Source organism: Pteronotus mesoamericanus, unplaced genomic scaffold (assembly GCF_021234165.1).
Source record: "Pteronotus mesoamericanus isolate MK-2021 breed Mesoamerican mustached bat unplaced genomic scaffold, CSHL_Meso_final contig_214, whole genome shotgun sequence".
Lineage (NCBI taxonomy): Eukaryota > Metazoa > Chordata > Mammalia > Chiroptera > Mormoopidae > Pteronotus > Pteronotus mesoamericanus.
This window is the reverse complement of record NW_026555089.1, coordinates 4,133,945-4,152,987: the sequence shown is the minus strand read 5'-3', so window position 1 is coordinate 4,152,987 and position 19,043 is coordinate 4,133,945. Positions and strand designations below refer to the sequence as shown.

Here is a 19,043-nt window from a genome sequence, read left to right as displayed (position 1 = left end):
GGGAGAGAAACATCAATGTGCGAGAGAGAGATGGATCATTTGCCTCTGGCGCACCTCCAGCTGGAGACCTGGCCCGCAACCCAGGCATGAGCTGTGGCTGGGATTCCCCGCGGCAGCCTTTCAGTTAGCAGGCCATCGCTCAGTCCGCCGAGCTGCAGCAGCCAGGGCAAGGATCAGTTTTCATTCAATTGTCCTAGAGTCCCATTTCTCCAAAGGGAGGTAACAATGCCTTCTTTTTCTTTGCAAGATTGTTGTGAGAAGTAAATGAAATGATATCCTGAGAGCACCTGAATGTGACACTTGGCAAACAGGTCGTTCTCAACACAACTGAGTTGGCTGAGTTGGGACCAGGGGCCTCTGGCTGCATGGAGGCTTGGCACGGAGCTGGGCCACTGCCATAGCCAGCACCCCAGGACAAAGGAGGTGAAGTCCCCAGACCTGGGCTTAAGTCTCGACTCCATCACTTCAGAGGTAAGTTACATTCCACTAATTCTCAGCTGAATGAATGCGAAAAGCACCTTGTAATCAGCAAAGCACAGATCCACAATAGTTAACATTATTATATTCACCAACCCCATAAATGGGATCAGCAGCCGTCACAGGTTTAGGTGTGGGACTTTGGGAAAGCTGGTCCTGGAATTAGTTTACTATGCAACACACTACACCACGCTTCCTTGTCTTACTCCTCCTGAGCATTTGCCTTTTAAAGAGGCTGATGCTGTTGCACTTTGGTTAGCAAACGGCAACCTGAGGGCCAAATCCAGCCAGCTGCTTGCTATGGAAATAAAGTTTTTTGGAACACGGCTCTGTCCGTTTACTTATGTATTATCTGTAATAGCTTTCACACAACGAAAACCTTGTGACAGAGACTATATTGCTCACAAAGCTCAAAATATTTTACTATCTGAGCCCAAAATATTTCACTATCTGATCCTCCACAGAAAAAGTATGCGGACCTGTGCTGTATGGTTTCTCACCCAGGTTATATGTAACTTCTGGAGACTGCAGCAGCATGTCAGGAGCGGAGCCAAAATATAGATGCTAAATATAGCATATCTGCCCAAGGGACAGTTTAATTCAAAGTAGTTTCAAGTATCATTTTTATATTAAAATAAATATGCACATATTATAGTGTAGAATGCAAGTTTTGCATAAATTCCAAAACTAAAAGACTTTAAAGAAATTCCTCTCATGCTTTCAGGCCAGCACTGCCCCGCTCTGCTCCCTCTGCCCTCCAGTCCCTCATACCTGAGCAAGATGCTTGTTTATGTTCTTCCATTCAAAGGGGAACTTGGGTGGACAAGTTTGAAAAATTCTGTTTAATTGAAAAAATAAAACAAAGTGGAAGTTTATGTGCCAAGCAAATGGTGAGTGGAGGAGATCTGAGGGTTTCTCATTGCCTGTGCCAGCAGGCAGGCTGTGTCTAAGAGCTCTTATCACCCCGTCTCACAGAATCAGGACACCGAGAAGACACACGTAGGCTTCTCAGTGAGACAGACTGGGGCTTGGGTCCTGGTTCTCCAATTTACTACCTTTGTGGCCCTGGGTAAGTTACTTTACCTGCCTGAGCCTTCATTTCCTTAGCTGTAAAATGGTGATTAAAATATATTCTACTTCGGTCTTGGCTGGTGTGACTCAGTGGATTGAGCACCAGACTGAGAAGCAAAGGGTCACTGGTTTGATTCCCAGTCAGGGCACATGCCTGGGTTGTAAGCCAGGTCTCCAATAGGGGGCACATGAGAGGCAACCACACATTGATGTTCCTCTCCCTCTCTTTCTCCCTCCCCCTCAAAATAAATAAATAAAATCTTTAAAAGTACATATATATATATATATATGTACTACTTCACAAGTGGTTATGAGGAGTCTAAGAAATCATGCAAGGAAAGTGTTCTGCTCAAGGTAACTACTGACATGTTGGCTAAATTTCCTAAATATATAAGGAGTGTTGAAAAATCAAGAAAATAAAATAGTCAAAATCAATTGAAAAGTGGGCAAAGGCACAAGCATTTTACAGACAAGGAAATAAAAATAGCTTTTGAATGAAAGATGCAGCCTTACTCATAAAAGAAATGAGAACACAGCTCCAATGAGGTACCATTTTTCACCTACTAGATGGTAAAACTTAAAAAATTTGGTAACACTGTTGCTGAGAGTGGGAAAAGAAGTATAGGCATACAATGCTGATGATAATGCAAATTGTGGATAGGAGTCAGTAATGTCTATCAAAATTACAAGTGCTTATGCTTAAACATAATTCTACTTTCAGGAATTTAAATCATAGAAATAGTGGCAATTCTAAATAGATGAACAAGGATGATTTTAGAGTATTGTTTTTTGTTTGTAAAGGTCCAGTAGTAAGGGACTAGTTCAATAAAATAAAAATACACAGTGGAATACTATGTAGCTATCAAAAAGAATAAGGCAGCTCTGTGTGTGTTGATATGGAATGTGTTTGAGGCATGTTATATGAAAAAAGCAAAGCAAAGCAGGGGTACAGCATGCTACCATTCATGTGGTTATAGACATGGTTAATATATACACATATGCTCATATGTCTGTAGGCTGCCTCTGACCTGGATGATACAATGAACTATGAGGTCTTACATAATCTAACTTGCCCCTTGGCGCCTAGTCATGACCCCTCTGACTCATCTCTCCCCTAGCTCTGCTTTACCAGTGACTCTGGCCACCTTCCTTTTCTGAGACACCACAGGCATCCGCCTGCCTTAGGGCTTTTCAATGGCTGTCAGGTAAGTTTTTGTCCTAAATGTCCGCGGGGCTCGCTTCTTCCCTTCCTTCAACCCTTTGCTCAAATCCTACCTTCCCACTGAGGCCTATACTGACAACCCTAATTAAAACCACATCCCTCACCCTTTATTTCCTCTTACCTTACTCTTTTTCTTTTTTCCACAGTACTTATCAGCTGCTAATATTTTATTATTCAGTGTACTTAGGTGCTTTGTTTATGGTTTATTTTTTTCCTTCCAGTGGAATGTAAACTCTACAAAGGGTAAGCATCTTTGTTTTGTGCAGTGATATAAACCAAGCATAAAATACTTAGAAGGTACTCAATAATTACTTGCTGAATAAGGGAATGGAAAGATACACAAGGCCCTGGTAACAGTTATTAGCCACAGGCAGAGGAACTGAGGTACTAGGGCTAAGGCTGGAAAGGAGACTTACTTTTCAGGACATACCCTTGTGTACTTTGTACCATGTGCTTGCACTAACTGGTAAAAAAATTAATAAAATTTTTATGCTAGGACTGGGAGAAGTGACAACCTAGATTCGACCCCTCACCTAACATATTAAAGTCCAAGTGCAGAGCAGTTAAGTAATTTGCCCAAGGTTACACAGCCAGGATTTAAACTCACATCTACTAACTCCAGAGCCCTAGCTCTTAACCATTATGCTGCAGAGCCTTTTGATTTGGATCTCTAACAGCCAATTTAATGTAGCGTGATAGAAATGCCAAGGTATTCCAAAGGTGATGGTTTGCCTCTGTCTGATATTTTCCATTGCAACGAACTCCAGGGGATGGTCCCAGTTCTTTTTGATACATGAGATTTTGGCTGTATTGTGTGCAGCTTGACATAAATGGGAATACCGGTCTTGGGGACTCTTTTCTGAGAATTGCACTGTCAAAATAAAGTGTTAATCTCAGTGCCTTGGTAGTTGGAAGCACAGTGTTCCTGAAACCTGCACTCCCAGCTATTTCTTCTTCCCAGGCAGTCAAGGGGTCTGGATGGAGGTGCTGGATGCTGGGGGCTGAGGGAGGGGCCTGAAGGCACTTGGCCTGGGAGTATTCCCAGGGGCTATTAAATGTGGGCTGCTGAGCCTTCCGAACATGGCTGACTGGTGGGAGGCCTTCTGGGCCCGGACTATGTCGTGCACCCGCCGCCACTGCTGCAGCCAGTAGAGCATCTCCACTTTGTCATGCTTCATCTTGTCCAGGTAGCGCCGGCCCTTGAAAGTCACTGGCTCACCAAAGATTAACTCAACCTCCTTCAGGAGCGAAACCAAAGGCGCCTCCGTGAGACTGAGCTGCCTGTGTAGACGGTTGCGGATCTGATTTTCCTCTAGGAAGCGACTCAGTCTTGTGCCATCCTTTTGGAAGAAACGGTTGGGGTCAGAGGCTTGTCGCTCAAACCACTCCAGTTTCCCCAGCAACATCTCCCGCAGCTGAATGGGCTGCAGGGTCTGCTCCCAGGCACTCACCAATGAAGGCAGCTGCCTCAGACGGGTGTTAGAGCTGTACTTGATGGCCATGTCCAGCCGGTCCTTGTCAGGAACCTCAAGCACGGACCACAGCCGCTCCAGACGCTTCTGCAGGCTGAGGATTTTATGGGGTTCTCCCAGGAGGTTGGTCCTCTTAGTTTCTAGACTGTGCCCCAGAACTGTGTTCCAATCCCACTCTCCTGGCACAAAGTCTGGCTCTTCATCTTCTAGCAATGGAGGTGGGTGCTGAATCTTTAAGGAGTCTTGGACAGGGGCTAAGATCTCCACAGGAACCTCCTCTTCATACATTTGGAAGATGACATGGAGGAAATCTGTCTCCTGGCTGGCGAGGTAATTGAAATAGTGATCCACAGACAAGCTGGTTTTCCACCAGTTTATCCCTGAGGTCTTGTTTGATGGCCCCTCCCGGCCTTTGCTTGCTTGGAGTGATGTGAGGGAGGATACCCTATCAGGGTTGGACTCTGAAGTGTTTGCTCTCTGGGAATAAAGACCAGCCAGCTTGGAGTTGATGACATGATACTGTTTTTCTTGACGCAGAAAGGCTGAGAACAGGAACATTGACCAGTCTTTACTGGCTGCAGGCTCAATCAAGGGTCCCTTGTCAAAAGAGAAGTGGTCAGTAGAGACACTGCTCATCAGCTCCTTGTAGACCTCCTGGATGCTATTACCAACAAAGTGATCAATATCCATTTTCTCGATAAGTCTGGGTTCCAGTTCACCAGCCAGGTGGTTGTATAGGGCTCTGGTTCCCTCAACGTGGAAGGAATCCAAAAACTTTCTCTCCGAGATCTGTACACCAGCTGCCTGGACCACAACCTGATTTCTTAGCTTCAAAGTAACAGTCATTGGCTGTGGATAAAGCGGAAGGGATTTGGGGGGCTGGGGATCCCACTGCCCAGAGGCTTCTTCTTTCTCATTCAGCATCCTCTGCAGCTCTTCCATGCAATGTGTTGCAGCTGAGTGGTGGGTCTGGGCCCCCAGGAGTGGGGGCACGCCTGAGTCTATTGGTGAGTAGCGCGTCCACTCCAGTTTCATGTTCTTCATTATCTGCTTCAGGTCCTCAGCCACCATGTCCCCCACGAGCTCTGGTTTGCTCTCTGCAAACAGGACCAACGGGGTTACCGGACGAGGCGGGAGTGGAGGAAGACCCAATTCATCTGCTAGATTCCAGCCTTCCTGCAGAGAGGGCATGGACTGGCCCTTCTGGAGGTGGGAGGGGAGAGGCAAATGGGAAGTGGGGGAAGACCCGCTGGTGAGAGCTACCGAGTACCTGGGCAGCGACACAATCTGTGAGGAAGTGAAGCTTTCTCTCTTTTTTTGCATGGCGGGCAGCCAGGGGAGAGGCTTTCGCCTCCTCAGCTGGGGGATGGACTTCAATTCCTTCACTGGATCGGGTGCAGTCTCATTGAGAAACTGAGGACAGCGACTGAGCTGGATGAGATAGTTCAGGTTGAGGTGGCAGCATGGCAACTGGGAGAAGCGGGAGCTGGGGGGACGTGCTCTGACAGCCCCAGGGGGGCCGATGGGGCGCAGCTTGAATATGCCGCCCTGAGCCTCCTCTACTTTCAGCAAGGCGTTGAAGTCGGCGAGAAGGCCACGGTAGACCTCGGGGCTGGTGAGGAAGACAGTGCAGTCCCTGGTGAGGCCGGCGGCCAACCGGGTGAGTGTGGCTGATTCAGTGAAGACAAACGAGGAGGTCGACCTGATCTTCAGCAGGTGCAGGTAGTGTAAGAAGAGCTGCTCGCAGGTGAGCAGCACGTAAACCAGGAGCCGCTTCCGCAGCCTCAGGTTGTTCACGTGGCTCAGACTAGGTTCGCTGGGAGGCTCCTGCCAGCTGCACTTCAGCTCGTCCAAGATGACCTCTGTGAAACGGAGTCGGCCCTCAGGAGGCATCTGCTCCTCCAGCCCACAGCTGGCCAGCCGCTCGGCCACCTGGCGGCACAGCGACGCCACCGTCAGCCGCGAGACTGGCAGAGAGGGTAGCGTCGGGACCTCTCGCAGGAGACGTTTCTGAGACTCTGGGAATGTCACCCTGCTGGGGAAGAGGGACAGCGGACGCAGTAACCGGTGGTAAAACTGCTGGAGCTCGGGTTCCGGTTTAAAAGGCTCCATTTTAGCGCTGGAGGCGCCAGTTGTAGCAACAGAGGCAGCCAAGCGGTTACTAAGGCAACCAGGAACCAACAGCCAGAGTGCGCCTGCGCGGCTTGTGCGGCCGAACGGTATTCGAGAGAAGGGGAGGGAGTGAGGGCCGGGCCTTGCGTGCGCGCGCACCAGAAGGCGGGGCAAAGCCTGGCTTCTGAGGCTCTGCCGCCTCGGGGACTGGGCGCTGGGTTTCCGCTATAGGACTCTAGCAGTTCAGGTCCTCTGGCCAGTGGCTGGGTTCGAGATGGCATCGGACTCGGGGGACCGTGCGGCTGCTTGCACGGTGAGGGTCGAAGCCTCTTGTGGGAGCCTCGCGACGCAGAGAGCCTTGACCTCTGGGGGTGATCGTTAACTCGAGAAGTGGGGAAGAAGCGGGCACCAGGGGCGCGGCCTGGGGCCGCGTCGTTAAGGAGTGCGAGAGTAGCAGGGTCTTTGGCGTTGATGTTGGAAGGCGTTGGTCCTGAAATGAGTAATAATGAAGAAGGCACTTCAGAAGGGGTCACGTGGGGCATTTCCCCACGCCTTTGGAAGCCTTTGGAATAGTCGTAGGGAAGGTAGTGAGGCAGGTTCACACAAGAGGGGTTCCCATCTCTCATCGGTCGGTCCCTGCCTCACTTGCAGCTGGAGTTCGCCGTGCAGATGACCTGTCAGAGCTGTGTGGACGCGGTGCGCAAGTCCCTGCAAGGAGTGGCAGGTAAGAGCCAGATAAATTTCCTGTGGACCGTCCAGAGGCCTCTGGGAGAGGCAGGCAAATCTCGTAGACCAACCGTACTCTCATTTTACAGATGTAGAAATTGAGACCCAGAGAGAGGAAAGAATGTTCTCAGAGTCACACAGAGCCCCAGGAGCAGAGCCTGGAGTACAGGTCTCAAGCCTGCCCTGCCAGCAACTGCCTGTCCTTCTGGCGTCTTAAACCTCAGGTGTCTGGAGAATAAGGGGCTAGGCTGAGTATAGCTGCCCCTACTAAAGACATTCCCTGGAAAATAAGCGCTTTTTGCTTGTGAAACAGCATGATCTTGACAAAGCAAACAGCAGCCCTGGCCATGTTCCATCCTAGGCAGCTCCTGATTCTTAAAAGTCAGCTAGCTAGCTGGTCTGGAGGTGACCTGCACAACCGGAAAGATCTGAGAAGGCAGAGCCACCATCATGGCACTGGGAACTACCTTCCTTTGATTCTGTTAAATGTTCATCCAGTCGTTCAGGATCTATAGACCAGGCACTGGGGGCTTTTCAGGGAGAAAGGTTCACAAGTGTTTCGGGCACAGCCCTGGCTCAGGTAAAGATGAGCACACAAGCGTTACTCCTGGAAGAGCAGGTCTGGGAAGAGGTGAGGTGAGATGGGCTCTAAAGCTGGGACAGTGGCGACACTCTGTACGGGCTCTGTACAGGGCAGAATGTGTCACATCTGTTCGGGGTATGTGTTCTAGAGTTAGACTCTTTGGGTTCAGATCCCCTCTTAGCCACTTGGTGGCACTGAGACGTATGGACGCTACCTTTTGTGCCTCTGTTTCTTCAGCGTTTCAGTGGATATAAGAATGGAAGCTACTCCGGAGGATTGTCCCAAAGAGTAAATTAGTTAATTAGCACTTTAGAAAAGTGCTTTGGCATGGGGTATGAGCACATAAATCCTAGGAATTATAAGAGGAAGAGCTTACATGTGGTAACCTGGGTGGGCAGAGGCAGGAGGTCTTGAAGCTGGGTTTGCCGTATGTTTGGCAGTGATGGGCCAGGGTCTCAGGAGACTGAGCGAGTGTGGGGCCTTGACCCAAGCTTTCCAAGGATGTTGGGCTTCCCACTTCCTGTAAACATTCTCGCTGGGAGAGCAGACAGCTAGACTTCTTGTTAGACACAGCAGTTTTTCACCCTCAGTAGGTTTCTTAGGCACAGAAAAAGACCTCTGGTGACTACATTTTCTGTTTCGGGTGACTGGAACCAGTTTGGCTTTTTCATGGGCTGAGGGGAGAGGGATTTGTTCTTTTCGGGGGCCTGGGGCTTTGGAGAATCCTCCTCCCAGGTACAAGTGGGAGGAACTCCCAGCCCAAGGCTCACTTTTTTGAGCCCTTATCACGCACCCTGGAGTTCACTGTGGGCTTATCTTTTCTCTTTCACTGGGTTCTGAGCTGAATAAGGGCTGGTTTGGCCACCCTCTGGGCTGTGCCTGCAACATTGAACTGCTGCTTAGCTGGAGGGCCAGCTTTCTGGGCTCAGACTCAGGTCAGGAGTTCAGGAAGTACATAGTTGCAAAGAGCTTCCCATTCGGAGCCCTCTCACTTCAGGAGTAAGAGAATCAGCTCTTCTTAGGAGACCCCAGATAGGAACCCACCTGCCCTGAAGCTCATCTGTCATAAAGTTTTGTCTACTGTATGTCTAAAATGTACTCAGAATCCAGCCTCTCTTCTTCCATACTTGGCCTTTGCACCAATCCAAGCCACCTCACCTCTCCCAGACCCAGACAAGAGCTTCATCTTTGGGCTCCTTCTTGCCTCTTTTGGCCCCTCTAATAGGTTTTCCATATAAAAGCTAGAGTGGCTGCTGTGGCTTGGTTGGTTGGAACGTCATCCCATAACTGAAAGGTTGCAGGTTCTATTCCCCAGTCCAGGTGCATATGATCCCAGGTCACAGCCTGTGTGATCCTTGGTTCAGTGGCGTACAGTCCAGTGACATACAGTCTGGGCACATATGGGAGGCAGCTGATCGATGTTTCTCTCTCATACATGCTTCTCTCCCTTTCTCTCTCTCTAAAAGCAATGAAAAAAAATGTACTCAGGTGAGGATATTAAAAAAAAAAAAAAAAAGAAGCAAGAGTGGTTCTTGAAATCATACATTAGATAACGTAGCTTCCCTGTCTAAAATCTTCTAGAAGTAATAATGTTTGAGAGCCTCCCATGGGCCAGGCACTGTTTTAAGTGCTATATATGAATAACTCATTTAGGTCTTCAATAAGCCTCTGAAGTAGATAGTAATAGTATCTCCATTTGTATGTGAAGAATCTGAATAGAAATTTCAACAGAAACGTTAAGTAACATGTCTAAGGCCACACAGCCAGTATGTGGCCAACTCAGGATTTCAGCTCCAGGGCCCAGACTCTCCACCACCGTCTACTACAGCCTCTCCCAGTGGCTTCCGGTGGCATTAAAGTTAAGGTCTAGATTCAGCTCCATCCATACTGTTGCAAAGGTAAAATTTTCTTCTTTTTTATGGCCAAGGAGTATTCCATTGTGTAAATGTCCCACAGTTGTTCTATCTACTCATCTACTGCTGGACACTTGGGCTGCTTCCATACCGTGGCCATTGTAAATAACACTGCAATGAACATGGGGGTGCTTATGTTCTTTTGCATTAGCGTTCTGGGTTCCTTTGGATATATTCCCAGAAGGTCTACCAAGCTTTGTGACCTGAAGCTAGTTGTGTAACTTTCTGGTTTCATTTCCTCACCCGCCAGAGGAGGACAGTATCACCGCCCTGATGTGTGCAAAGCAGAGCACACAGCTCTTGTCATACCCTGCAGGCTCGGGCCGCAAGAGTTCCCTGCCATCCTCCCCACAGTCCCTTTGTATCCAGAGGCACCTCTGTGTGGACCCGGAACTTCCAAGGCATCACAGGCTCCTGGGTGGCCCAGGATGAGATATTGTGTGAAGCGAGGGACAGTTTGGTTATTTGGAGGGTTTCCTTTTCACAGAATTGCCTTGTTCTTTTTTTTAAGAGAATTTTTATGAGTTTGAGTCAAGCTGATGACATGACGTGGTGGGAAGCAAGATCGCAAATGCTCCCAGAACTGCCTTGCTCTTGCAGGGAGGAGATGGGTGTGCCTGCCTGGCCTCTTGCACATTCTGCCTGCCCTGAGCAGGGGCAGGGAGGCTGCCAATGAGACCTCCATAGCCACAAGCCAAATATTCCTGTCTCTCAGGGGCTGCATCTTCCCGGTCGCATTTCCCAGTTTCGCCTCCTTTGAACAGCGAGGAATCTGAACCTTGGGAATTGTTATTCTCTTGCCTGCCTGATGGTTAACCCAGGTGTAGCCTGAGTTCTCCCACAGCCTGTGAGCTCCCTAAGCACTAGGAGCAGCGCTTTTCCTGACCCTGGCCTCCTCCATGCCAAGCACACATTTGTTTAAAGGATACGGAGAAGGGAAACCAAGGTTGAAGGGAAGGCCAATGGTCCATGTAGCATTCAGTTCGCGGAGCTCTAGCTGAACGAGGTATGACACACCTCATTTAACCTGTGTGTCTGGCCCGCCCACGGGGCCCCTGGGCTTTACCCCACAGGGCAACAAACACTGAGATCAAAGCAGAATGATGATAAGCCCTACAGGTAAGAGCAGCATTTAGAGTTCCTAGCTCATCCCCTCTGTACTGGCTGAGGATTCAAGAGTTCCCTTAAAAGGCATGGGAGCCCCAAATGCCTGAATGAAAGAGAAGCCCCTTTCTTCCTTCTGAGTTGGCTTAATGTTCGTCAAAGCTGAGCATGTGTCAGAATCATCCCACAGACTGTGTACACGCAGGGATGACTTCAGGGATTTGGGCGCCATTTGAGACACACTGACACTTGAACCTGACCCTTGTGGGACACACAGAACTGGCGCCCTCACAGAGGACTGGAGTCAGTGCAGCGAGTTACGCAGGGAAGTGGCAGCTGCTACAGCGGGGCAGAGGCGGGGTCCCGACCGGCCTGGAGGCTGGGGACTGCTCCTCAGGTGAGCAGCGTCCCAGTGAAATGCCTGGGCTCCGGAGCTAGGCTGCCTGGGATGAATTGTAGGTCCACCATTGACTACAGTGTGACTTTGAGCAAGTTTCTTAATTTCCCTGTGTCCAGCTCACCAGGATTGCTTGAGTGTGGAAGGGGTTACTACAGGCAAGGCACGGGGAAGCCCACAGCGCGTACTCAGGAAATGTTACCTCTCATAGTGATGGTGATATGAGCTTTAGTGAGACATAATTCATATATTACAAAATTTACCCATTTAAAGTATACAGTTCAATGGTTTGGGGGGGAGCTTAAGGGGGTTAAATGGTAATGGAAAAATACAATAAAAAATAAACACATAAAAACAAAAAGTATACAGTTCAGTGGTTTTTAGTATATTCACAGAGCTGTGCAATCATCACCACTATCAATTTTATATTTTACCACCTCATGAAGGAATTGAACCCTTTGCTATCACTCTCCTATTACCCTTTGCCCTGATCTGCTCTCTGTCCTTATAGATTTGCCTATTCTGGGCATTTCCTCCAGAATGGCATCATCTAATATGTGGCCTTTTGTGACTGGCTTTCCCATAACAAAGATTTCAGCGTTCATCCATGTTGTGGCACCTACCAGCACTTTGTTCCTTTTTATGGCTTAACAGTACTTCGCTGTATTGAAATAACACATTTTGTTTATCCATTCAGCAGTGGATGGCCATTTGGGTTGTTTTCACCGTTGGCTATTATGAATAATGTGGGTCTGATAGCCCGCTTTTATAGAAACATTTTTAAAAGAATTATCTGTGTTTCAAAAGTTATAAATAATGCCTGGCATGTCATAGGGACTCACAACAATCCTGGGGATGAGGTGACATCACCCCCACTTTATTTATAAAGGAACAGCCTCAGAGAGGTTAAGGGTCTTACAGAAGGCAGCTTCCAAGTGTGTCTCCTGCTGTGGGAGGCTGGTGCGGATGGGGATGGGGAGTCACCCCTGTTCCCCTCCTCCCTGTTCCCAGCGCAGGGTGCCAGCGCTCTGCTGCCCTCCGCCCCCTCTCCTCACAGGTGTCGAGAGTGTAGAGGTGCAGCTGGAGAACCAGATGGTCCTGGTGCAGACCACCCTGCCCAGCCAGGAGGTGCAGGCCCTCTTAGAAGGAACGGGGCGGCAGGCGGTACTCAAGGGCATGGGCAGCGGCCTTTTGCGTGAGTAACCACTGTGGCCTTGGCCTTGCCTTTCTGGGAGGGAGGTGGCCTGGGGCTGGTCTAAATCTAACCACAGGATTTTGTGGCTCTGGGCTGGGGAGGCTGTGGAGAAGGTGTGAAAGTTATGAAAGTTGTGTGGGGCTCTCCCCATGCCCTTCCTCAGCTGATGAAGGGCTGGGGCTGGGTGAGGTGGCAAGCCAACCCAGCTGCCCACTATCTTGCAGAGAATCTGGGGGCAGCAGTGGCCATTCTAGGGGGACCTGGCCCTGTGCAGGGGGTGGTGCGCTTCCTACAGCTAACCCCTGAGCGCTGCCTCATCGAGGGAAGCATTGACGGCCTGGAGCCTGGGCCACACGGACTCCACGTCCATCAGTTCGGGGACCTCACAAGGAACTGCAACAGGTAAGTCACCTGTGACCTCCCTTGTAGCATCCTCATCCCCCCCAGTTGTCTACCCACTATGTGTACGGGGCTGTATTCAGCCCTTAGGCACACTTTCACACTTTATGTTCCTCAAAAGAACCCTGTGAGGCACATACATACAGGCCTCGTCTACAGATGAGGGAACTGAGTGAGGCTCACAGAGGTTACATGATTTGTCAAAGGCCCCAGAGCAGGTAAATGGTTAGAGTGGGGATTTGAGCCAAAATCTGCCCGTGCAACTCCTGCTCATAGCTACCGTACTGCCTCTGAGGTGGACCCTTGGGCATGGGAGAGGCAGGTCCTCGTGTCATGGTGTTTGTCCTGTTATGATACTCTTAGTTGGTGACTCATTTGTGTCTCCCCTAGAAGGTTATTGAGGGCAGGACCCATGTTCGATTCCTCTTGATTTTATTTATTTATTTTTAGAGAGAGGAGAAGAGGGGGGAAAGAGAGGGAAACATGAAGAGATACATCAGTTGGTTGCCTCTTGCATATCCCCAACCAGGGACCTGGTCCACAACCCAGACATGTGCCCTGACTGGGAATTGAACCAGTGACCTTTCGGTTCTCAGGCTGGTGCTCAGCACACTGAGCCACACCAGCCAGGGCTCAATTCTTCTCAGTGCCCTCAATTCAAAGCCTAGCACAGAGTGGGCCTGTTTGTTGAATGAATGTATGAATGAATGAATGAGTGAATGAATGAATGAATGAAACAAATGTAATTAAAGTAACAAGATGGGTCACCTGGCCTGTGAGCTGCCGTTTCACTGCCCACCTGCCCACCTTTTATTCTTAGCTGTGGGGACCACTTTAACCCCGATGGAACATCTCACGGGGGCCCCCAGGACGCTGACCGGGTAAGTGTCCAACTGTGTGAGGCTTGGGCTGAGACGGCTGAGGCAGGGCAGGCAGTTCTTGGTGCCTTCAAGTGAGATTCCTTTTCGGTCACCACTTATTTTGTTCCAGTTACAAGCATTGACTGACACTTTGTGTGATCAAGGGCTGCCCCCAGGGGCTCACTGTCAGGTGGCGGGGACCACTGGGCACTCTGGCTGCACCGTATTGAGATGAGCCTGGCAGGAGGCCCTGCGAGCCCAGAGCCAGCACCCAGCACAGCCCGAGGGGCGCGGGCAGTGGGAAAGCTTCCTGGAGAAGTGACAGTGTAGGTTTTCCCTAATCCGAACAGACCATTCCGGCTGCCGCCACTCCTGGTCCTGGAATTTCATTTTCACCGGAAAAGCATTTTCCGGATGGACAGCAAGTCACGTGCTGCCTTAATGATTTTTGCCTTATCTGAGTACTGCTTGTTCTGTAAGTTAACTCAATGCTTTGATGTAAATGGACTCATTTTTTTTTCTTAAGTAAATTACAGTTATTCTTAGTGTCTCAATCTATCACAGAAAGTTTCCAAACATTCCAAAAATAGAAAAACTACCGTCCCGAACCCCCAGGTCCCTGTTATGCAGCTTCAGCGGTCACCACCTCATGGCCAGTCCCGTGGAACCTACACCCCTGGCCCCTTTTTCATCATTATTTTGAAGCAAAGCAAGACGATATTTTATGTAATTGAGGTAGATTGATTTTTTAATGAGAAGCTTGATATTGCACAGGGAATGGAAAACCAGTACTTCCAGCTTTAATAGGAGGATCATTGTAGAAATAAATCAGTGCAGGCTTAAAACATGTTCTGAGCCCTGCTAGGGACCGAGGAGGTGGCTTGATCTTTGTTTAAGTGATAGAGGTGTTGAAGACCTGTTAACACAAAATTGTCACTTTGTCCGGGACGTCAGACTGGGAGGATGGCCTCCCCTCCCTATGATTTGATGTTCCCCAGTTCCCTGTGTCACACTCCTGACACCTCTGCCTCTCTTCCCGTGGTGTGTGTTTCCCCTTCACACACACCATGTGGGACTCAGTACCAGGCAGGCTCTGGGTCCTGGTCCCAAGAGCTGGTGACTTGCCTTTACACTCTCCCAGGGCTCGCAGGCTTCCTTGGTTTTTATTTTCTATCTGGATGAAAGCTGGCATCCTTCTGCCACAAAACAAATGAGAACACGGTATGTGGTTTTGTTAATTCATGTAAGTGAGTGTTTGGGCTTTTGACAGCTCTGTCACCCCGCCCCCTGACCCCAAACCTGGAGAAAAGCCTTTCTGTTGGGTCCGTCACACAGTGCCACACTTGTGTTCAAGTGTATCAATTACCGCGAACCAAGTGAGTCCAAACCTAGGGGTTTAAAACAACAAGCTTTATCATCTCACAGTTTCTCTGGACACAGCTGAGCTGGGGGCCTCTCCCAGGCTGCAGCCACATCAAGGCTCGAGGTAGGGGATCTGCTCCCACCCTGCCTCATGTTGCTGTTGGCAGGCTCAGGCCTCCCTGGCTGTTGGCCAGACCTCAGTCCTTTGCCACACGGGCCTCCCCCTAGGGCAGCTCACAGCACGGCAGCTGGTGTCCCTCGGAGCAAAAAAAGTGAGAGATGGCATCCAACACTAAGGCCATACTCTTCCTGTAACCTAATCTTGGAAGCGACACTGGGTTCAGCCCACACTCGGAGCATACGAGGGTGTGAACACAGGGGAGGTGCATCTTAGATGCTGTCCGCCTCACTGATGCTTGAACAGGGCTGAGCAGGAATTAGGCAGGTGAAGACCACAGGCAGAGCCCAAGAGGCGTGAGCCAGCCAGGGGCGTCTGAGAACTGGCAGCCCATGCCTCCTGTGAAGCGGAGGCTTTTGAAGGGCAAGAGGCTACCTTGCAACCTATGCCCTGACCCGGGCCCTTCTCAGGGCTGGGATTCAGAAGGAGGTGGAGCCACCTGCTCTGTTATGCCCAAGCCCTCGAGATAGAGGAAAACCCGAGCAAGAGCTGCATGGCCAAGGCCGCCATGACGACTGACAGTTCCTTATGGATTTCGGCATCTGGTTTGGGGCAGGTGGAAATGTGTTCAATGTGGGAATTTACATCCAGGCCTGGTTGTCCTGTCGCACGTCTCCTAAGTGGTCTCAGCTTCCTTCCCTTCTGGCCTTGTCCCCCTCCAGTCCTCTCTCTTCATACACTGCACTGGAGGGATTGCTTCAAAGCATGGGGTCACCATGTCATGCCGCTGCCGGAGACCCTTCTTGGCGCTCCAGTGCCTGATGGGATAGGCCCTGCCAGGCTGCTTGGTGCGGCTGCTGGCCCCCTCCCACCCACCCAGGTGTAGGGGAGGGACTGCTGCCCCTCCTGACCCTCTGCTGCTGAGTCATGTCTCTGAACTGCACTGCCTGCTGCTGCTCCCTCAGCCAAATCCTGAAAATTCTCCCAGAGGCTCTGCGTCGTTGCCTCCCTCTCCCTTGATCTTTCAACTATGAAAGTCCCAACATAGGGCATAACAAAAGCGCCAGATGTAAGGAGCAGACATCTCTTTGGGAAACAGGATAAAGCAGAAGTGGCCCCTCTTGCTGCTTGCCCAGCCCATCATATAGCAACGTGCCCCATGACCGTGCTTTGCAGCAAGGTCTGGTATACCAGCCCGCATAGGCACAAGCACTGGCTTCTGCCCAAAGTGTCAGGTTGGGGACAATTTATGTGCACAGATGTGAGTCTGCGACTCACCAGTAAGGTCTTGTCACCAGAATGCACACTCACTGTTGTCCTAACCCTGTGTGTCATCACTCGTCTGTTCCGTGTCTCTCCCACTGAGCTGCGAACCCCTTGAGGGTGGTGACTGCATGCGCATGCCCTGTGCCTGGCAGAGGCTGTCTGATTTAGGAGGTACCCAGTAGACGTGTTATGGCATTTTTATTACCTTCCAGGGAGAAGGTGTGCAGGGCCAGCCACGGCGGGTGGGGGGAGGAAGGGCAGGACAGGGCCCTTGCCCCTGCCATTTCTCCTCTCTGTCCTGGGACGCTGGACGTTGGGGAAGGGATGCTGGCTGCCTCTGATGGCCGAGAAGCCAGGCTTGGAAAGAAGCAGGGACTGGGCTAGCTTCTGAGGCCAGGACGCCAGGCTGGGCAATGACTTCCTAGGAGTGGGGTCATTGGCTCTTTTAAGTGTGCTGTCATTCCGCCCAGGATTTCAGTTCCAGAGAGGGAGCATCCGCTTGGCTTCCTTGTGTCCTGGGCTGTCCCTTCCTTTTACCTGACTGTACCCACAGGAGAATGCTGGTACTTTTGGGGACCGGAACCATACTGGGGAGCCGTAAGCTAGCAGCTGTGCCCCACGCACTCTTTCCCCTGGGTCTCATTGCAGCACCGCGGAGACCTTGGGAACGTCCATGCCGATGCTGACGGCCGAGCCATCTTCAGAATGGAGGATGAGCAGCTGAAGGTAAGGGGGAAAGAACGTGGGGACCTTTCCTCACAGACAGGTCCACTGTCTGAGGCCACTGTCTACCCGCAAAGGTGTGGGATGTGATAGGCCGAAGCCTGGTCATCGACGAAGGAGAAGACGACCTGGGCCGCGGTGGCCATCCCTTATCCAAGATCACAGGGAACTCAGGAAAGAGGTGGGTACTGCCGCCCCCTGCAGGAAGCTGTGCTCTGCCAGCCAGACCCGCGAGGGGCCTGGACAAGTGCCTACTCTTGACCCCACGTTCATCTGCAGGTTGGCCTGTGGCATCATCGCACGCTCCGCCGGCCTTTTTCAGAACCCCAAGCAGATCTGCTCCTGCGACGGCCTCACCATTTGGGAGGAGCGAGGCCGGCCCATCGCTGGCGAGGGGCGAAAGGAGCCGGCCCAGCCCCCTGCCCACCTCTGAGCAGGGCCTCAGCCTCAGGTCCAGTACTGCCCTCCCAGCTGAATTCTACCCTGTGGCAGGGGAGGAAGGGAGGCCCTGCTTGTTCAGTCCGGGAAGTGGGGATTCAGGGTGTGCGGGGAATGCTGTAAGGCTCCCTTGGCCAATTAAAGTTTTATTTTCACATTGAACTCTGTTTTCCCATGGGCTTGGTGAATGCAGTCCTTCTGCCATCTCCTTCGAGGGTCAGCTCTTGGCTTTTGGAGCCAAAACCAAAACCAAACAAACAAAAAACACTGGGTTTAAACTTACACACCTCCTGCCCTGACTGGTGCAGCTCAGTGGGTTGGGTGTCATCCGACAAACAGAAAGGTCACTGGTTCCATTCCCAGCCAGGGCACGTGCCTGCCTGGTTGGGGGTATGCAAGAGTCAGCTGATCGATGCTTCTCTCCCATGACGCTGTTTCACTCCCTCCCTTTCTCCCTCCCTTCCCCTCTCTAAAAACATAAATAAAATCTTAAAAAGAAAACAGTCCCGCTCACCTCCTAAAGGCAGGTGCACAGGAGAACCTGTGAGTTGCTGGACAGTGCCAGATGCTCCAGAGCCCTGCTCTGAGCCCTGCTCTGGGCCCTGCCCGAGGCCAGCTAACTCCTGACCTGGGGGCCAAGAGATACTCCTGTGTCCTCCCTGTGCACACCCCCGCCCCTCAAAAATTAATCTGTCTTGAGTTGATTTCTTTACTCACAAGCAAAAGACTCTTAACCTAATACGTGAAGTACTTGGCACGGGGCCCGGTACACGGTAAGTTAAACGAGCAGTGGCTGTGATTCAGAGGCCAAACCAGGCCCCGGAGGCAGCCCTGGCCGAGCTCCCCGCTCACAGAGGTGGCCGGTAGCCTGATAGCCAAGGTCTAGTGCTGGGGACCAGGGATTCTGGGCCTCCCCACTCACCTGCTTTGTCCCCACCCCTACCCCCACTGGACAGCTCATGCATGACATGGTGGGCTGGCAGAGTACAGACTGTGCCCTTTACGCTGCCTGCATGGAGCCAGGTGGGTGGTTTTACAGTTAGTTGGCCTTGGCTGAGATGCGCCAGGCACTGCGCCCATTCTCCCGGCCCCACCCGGTTTCCCCTGAAGGCTGCTGGCTGTGCCTCTGGCCCCAGCCGTCACACCCTGCTCTTCCTTGCCTAACCTATGCTGGTTGCTTTCTAGCTCCCCTTGTTTCCGGGGGAACCAAATCCTTTTAATCCTGGGGCCCAGGTTTTCTTTCCTCATGTCAGCCTCGTTGCGGGAAATGCTCTTGGACTCTGCCCACAGCCAACCCCTGACCTCCTCTGGCCTTCCTGCTGGACGTGTAGCTGGATTTAACCCTTTTATGGCTAAACTGCTCACCGTCCTCTACCACTTCTGTTTTGACCCCTAAGGAATTAACATCCCATTAGCTTTTCTTCTAAACTCTTACCTAGCTGTGTGCTTTCTGGCAAACTTTGTTTTTCATCATGAAATGCTGTCCAAACATCTTGAAGCCTCATCCCTAAAGCAGAAGTGGAACAGGTAGCACAGTTTGAAAATCTTGGTTGAATTCAGGCATTTTTGTGTTACCTCTCAACTTCTGCCATATCCACAGACCAT

At 50.9% G+C, this 19,043-nt stretch overlaps 2 protein-coding genes across 2 annotated transcripts; one reads left to right on the top strand and one right to left on the bottom strand.

Annotated features, from left to right (window-relative positions):
- Window positions 1–3,735: 3,735 nt before the first annotated feature.
- On the bottom strand, window positions 3,736–6,354 carry CCDC87 (coiled-coil domain containing 87). Its single transcript, XM_054570691.1, has one exon. The coding sequence runs from the start codon at window positions 6,352–6,354 to the stop codon at window positions 3,736–3,738; it is 2,619 nt and encodes an 872-aa protein (XP_054426666.1).
- Window positions 6,355–6,530: 176 nt separating this feature from the next.
- CCS (copper chaperone for superoxide dismutase) lies at window positions 6,531–17,600 on the top strand. The gene is made up of 8 exons (XM_054570841.1): window positions 6,531–6,667; window positions 7,006–7,078; window positions 12,135–12,272; window positions 12,497–12,674; window positions 13,492–13,552; window positions 16,926–17,003; window positions 17,078–17,181; window positions 17,280–17,600. The coding sequence occupies exons 1-8, from the start codon at window positions 6,629–6,631 to the stop codon at window positions 17,431–17,433; spliced, it is 825 nt and encodes a 274-aa protein (XP_054426816.1). The 5' UTR covers window positions 6,531–6,628; the 3' UTR covers window positions 17,434–17,600.
- The last annotated feature ends 1,443 nt before the right edge of the window (window positions 17,601–19,043 follow it).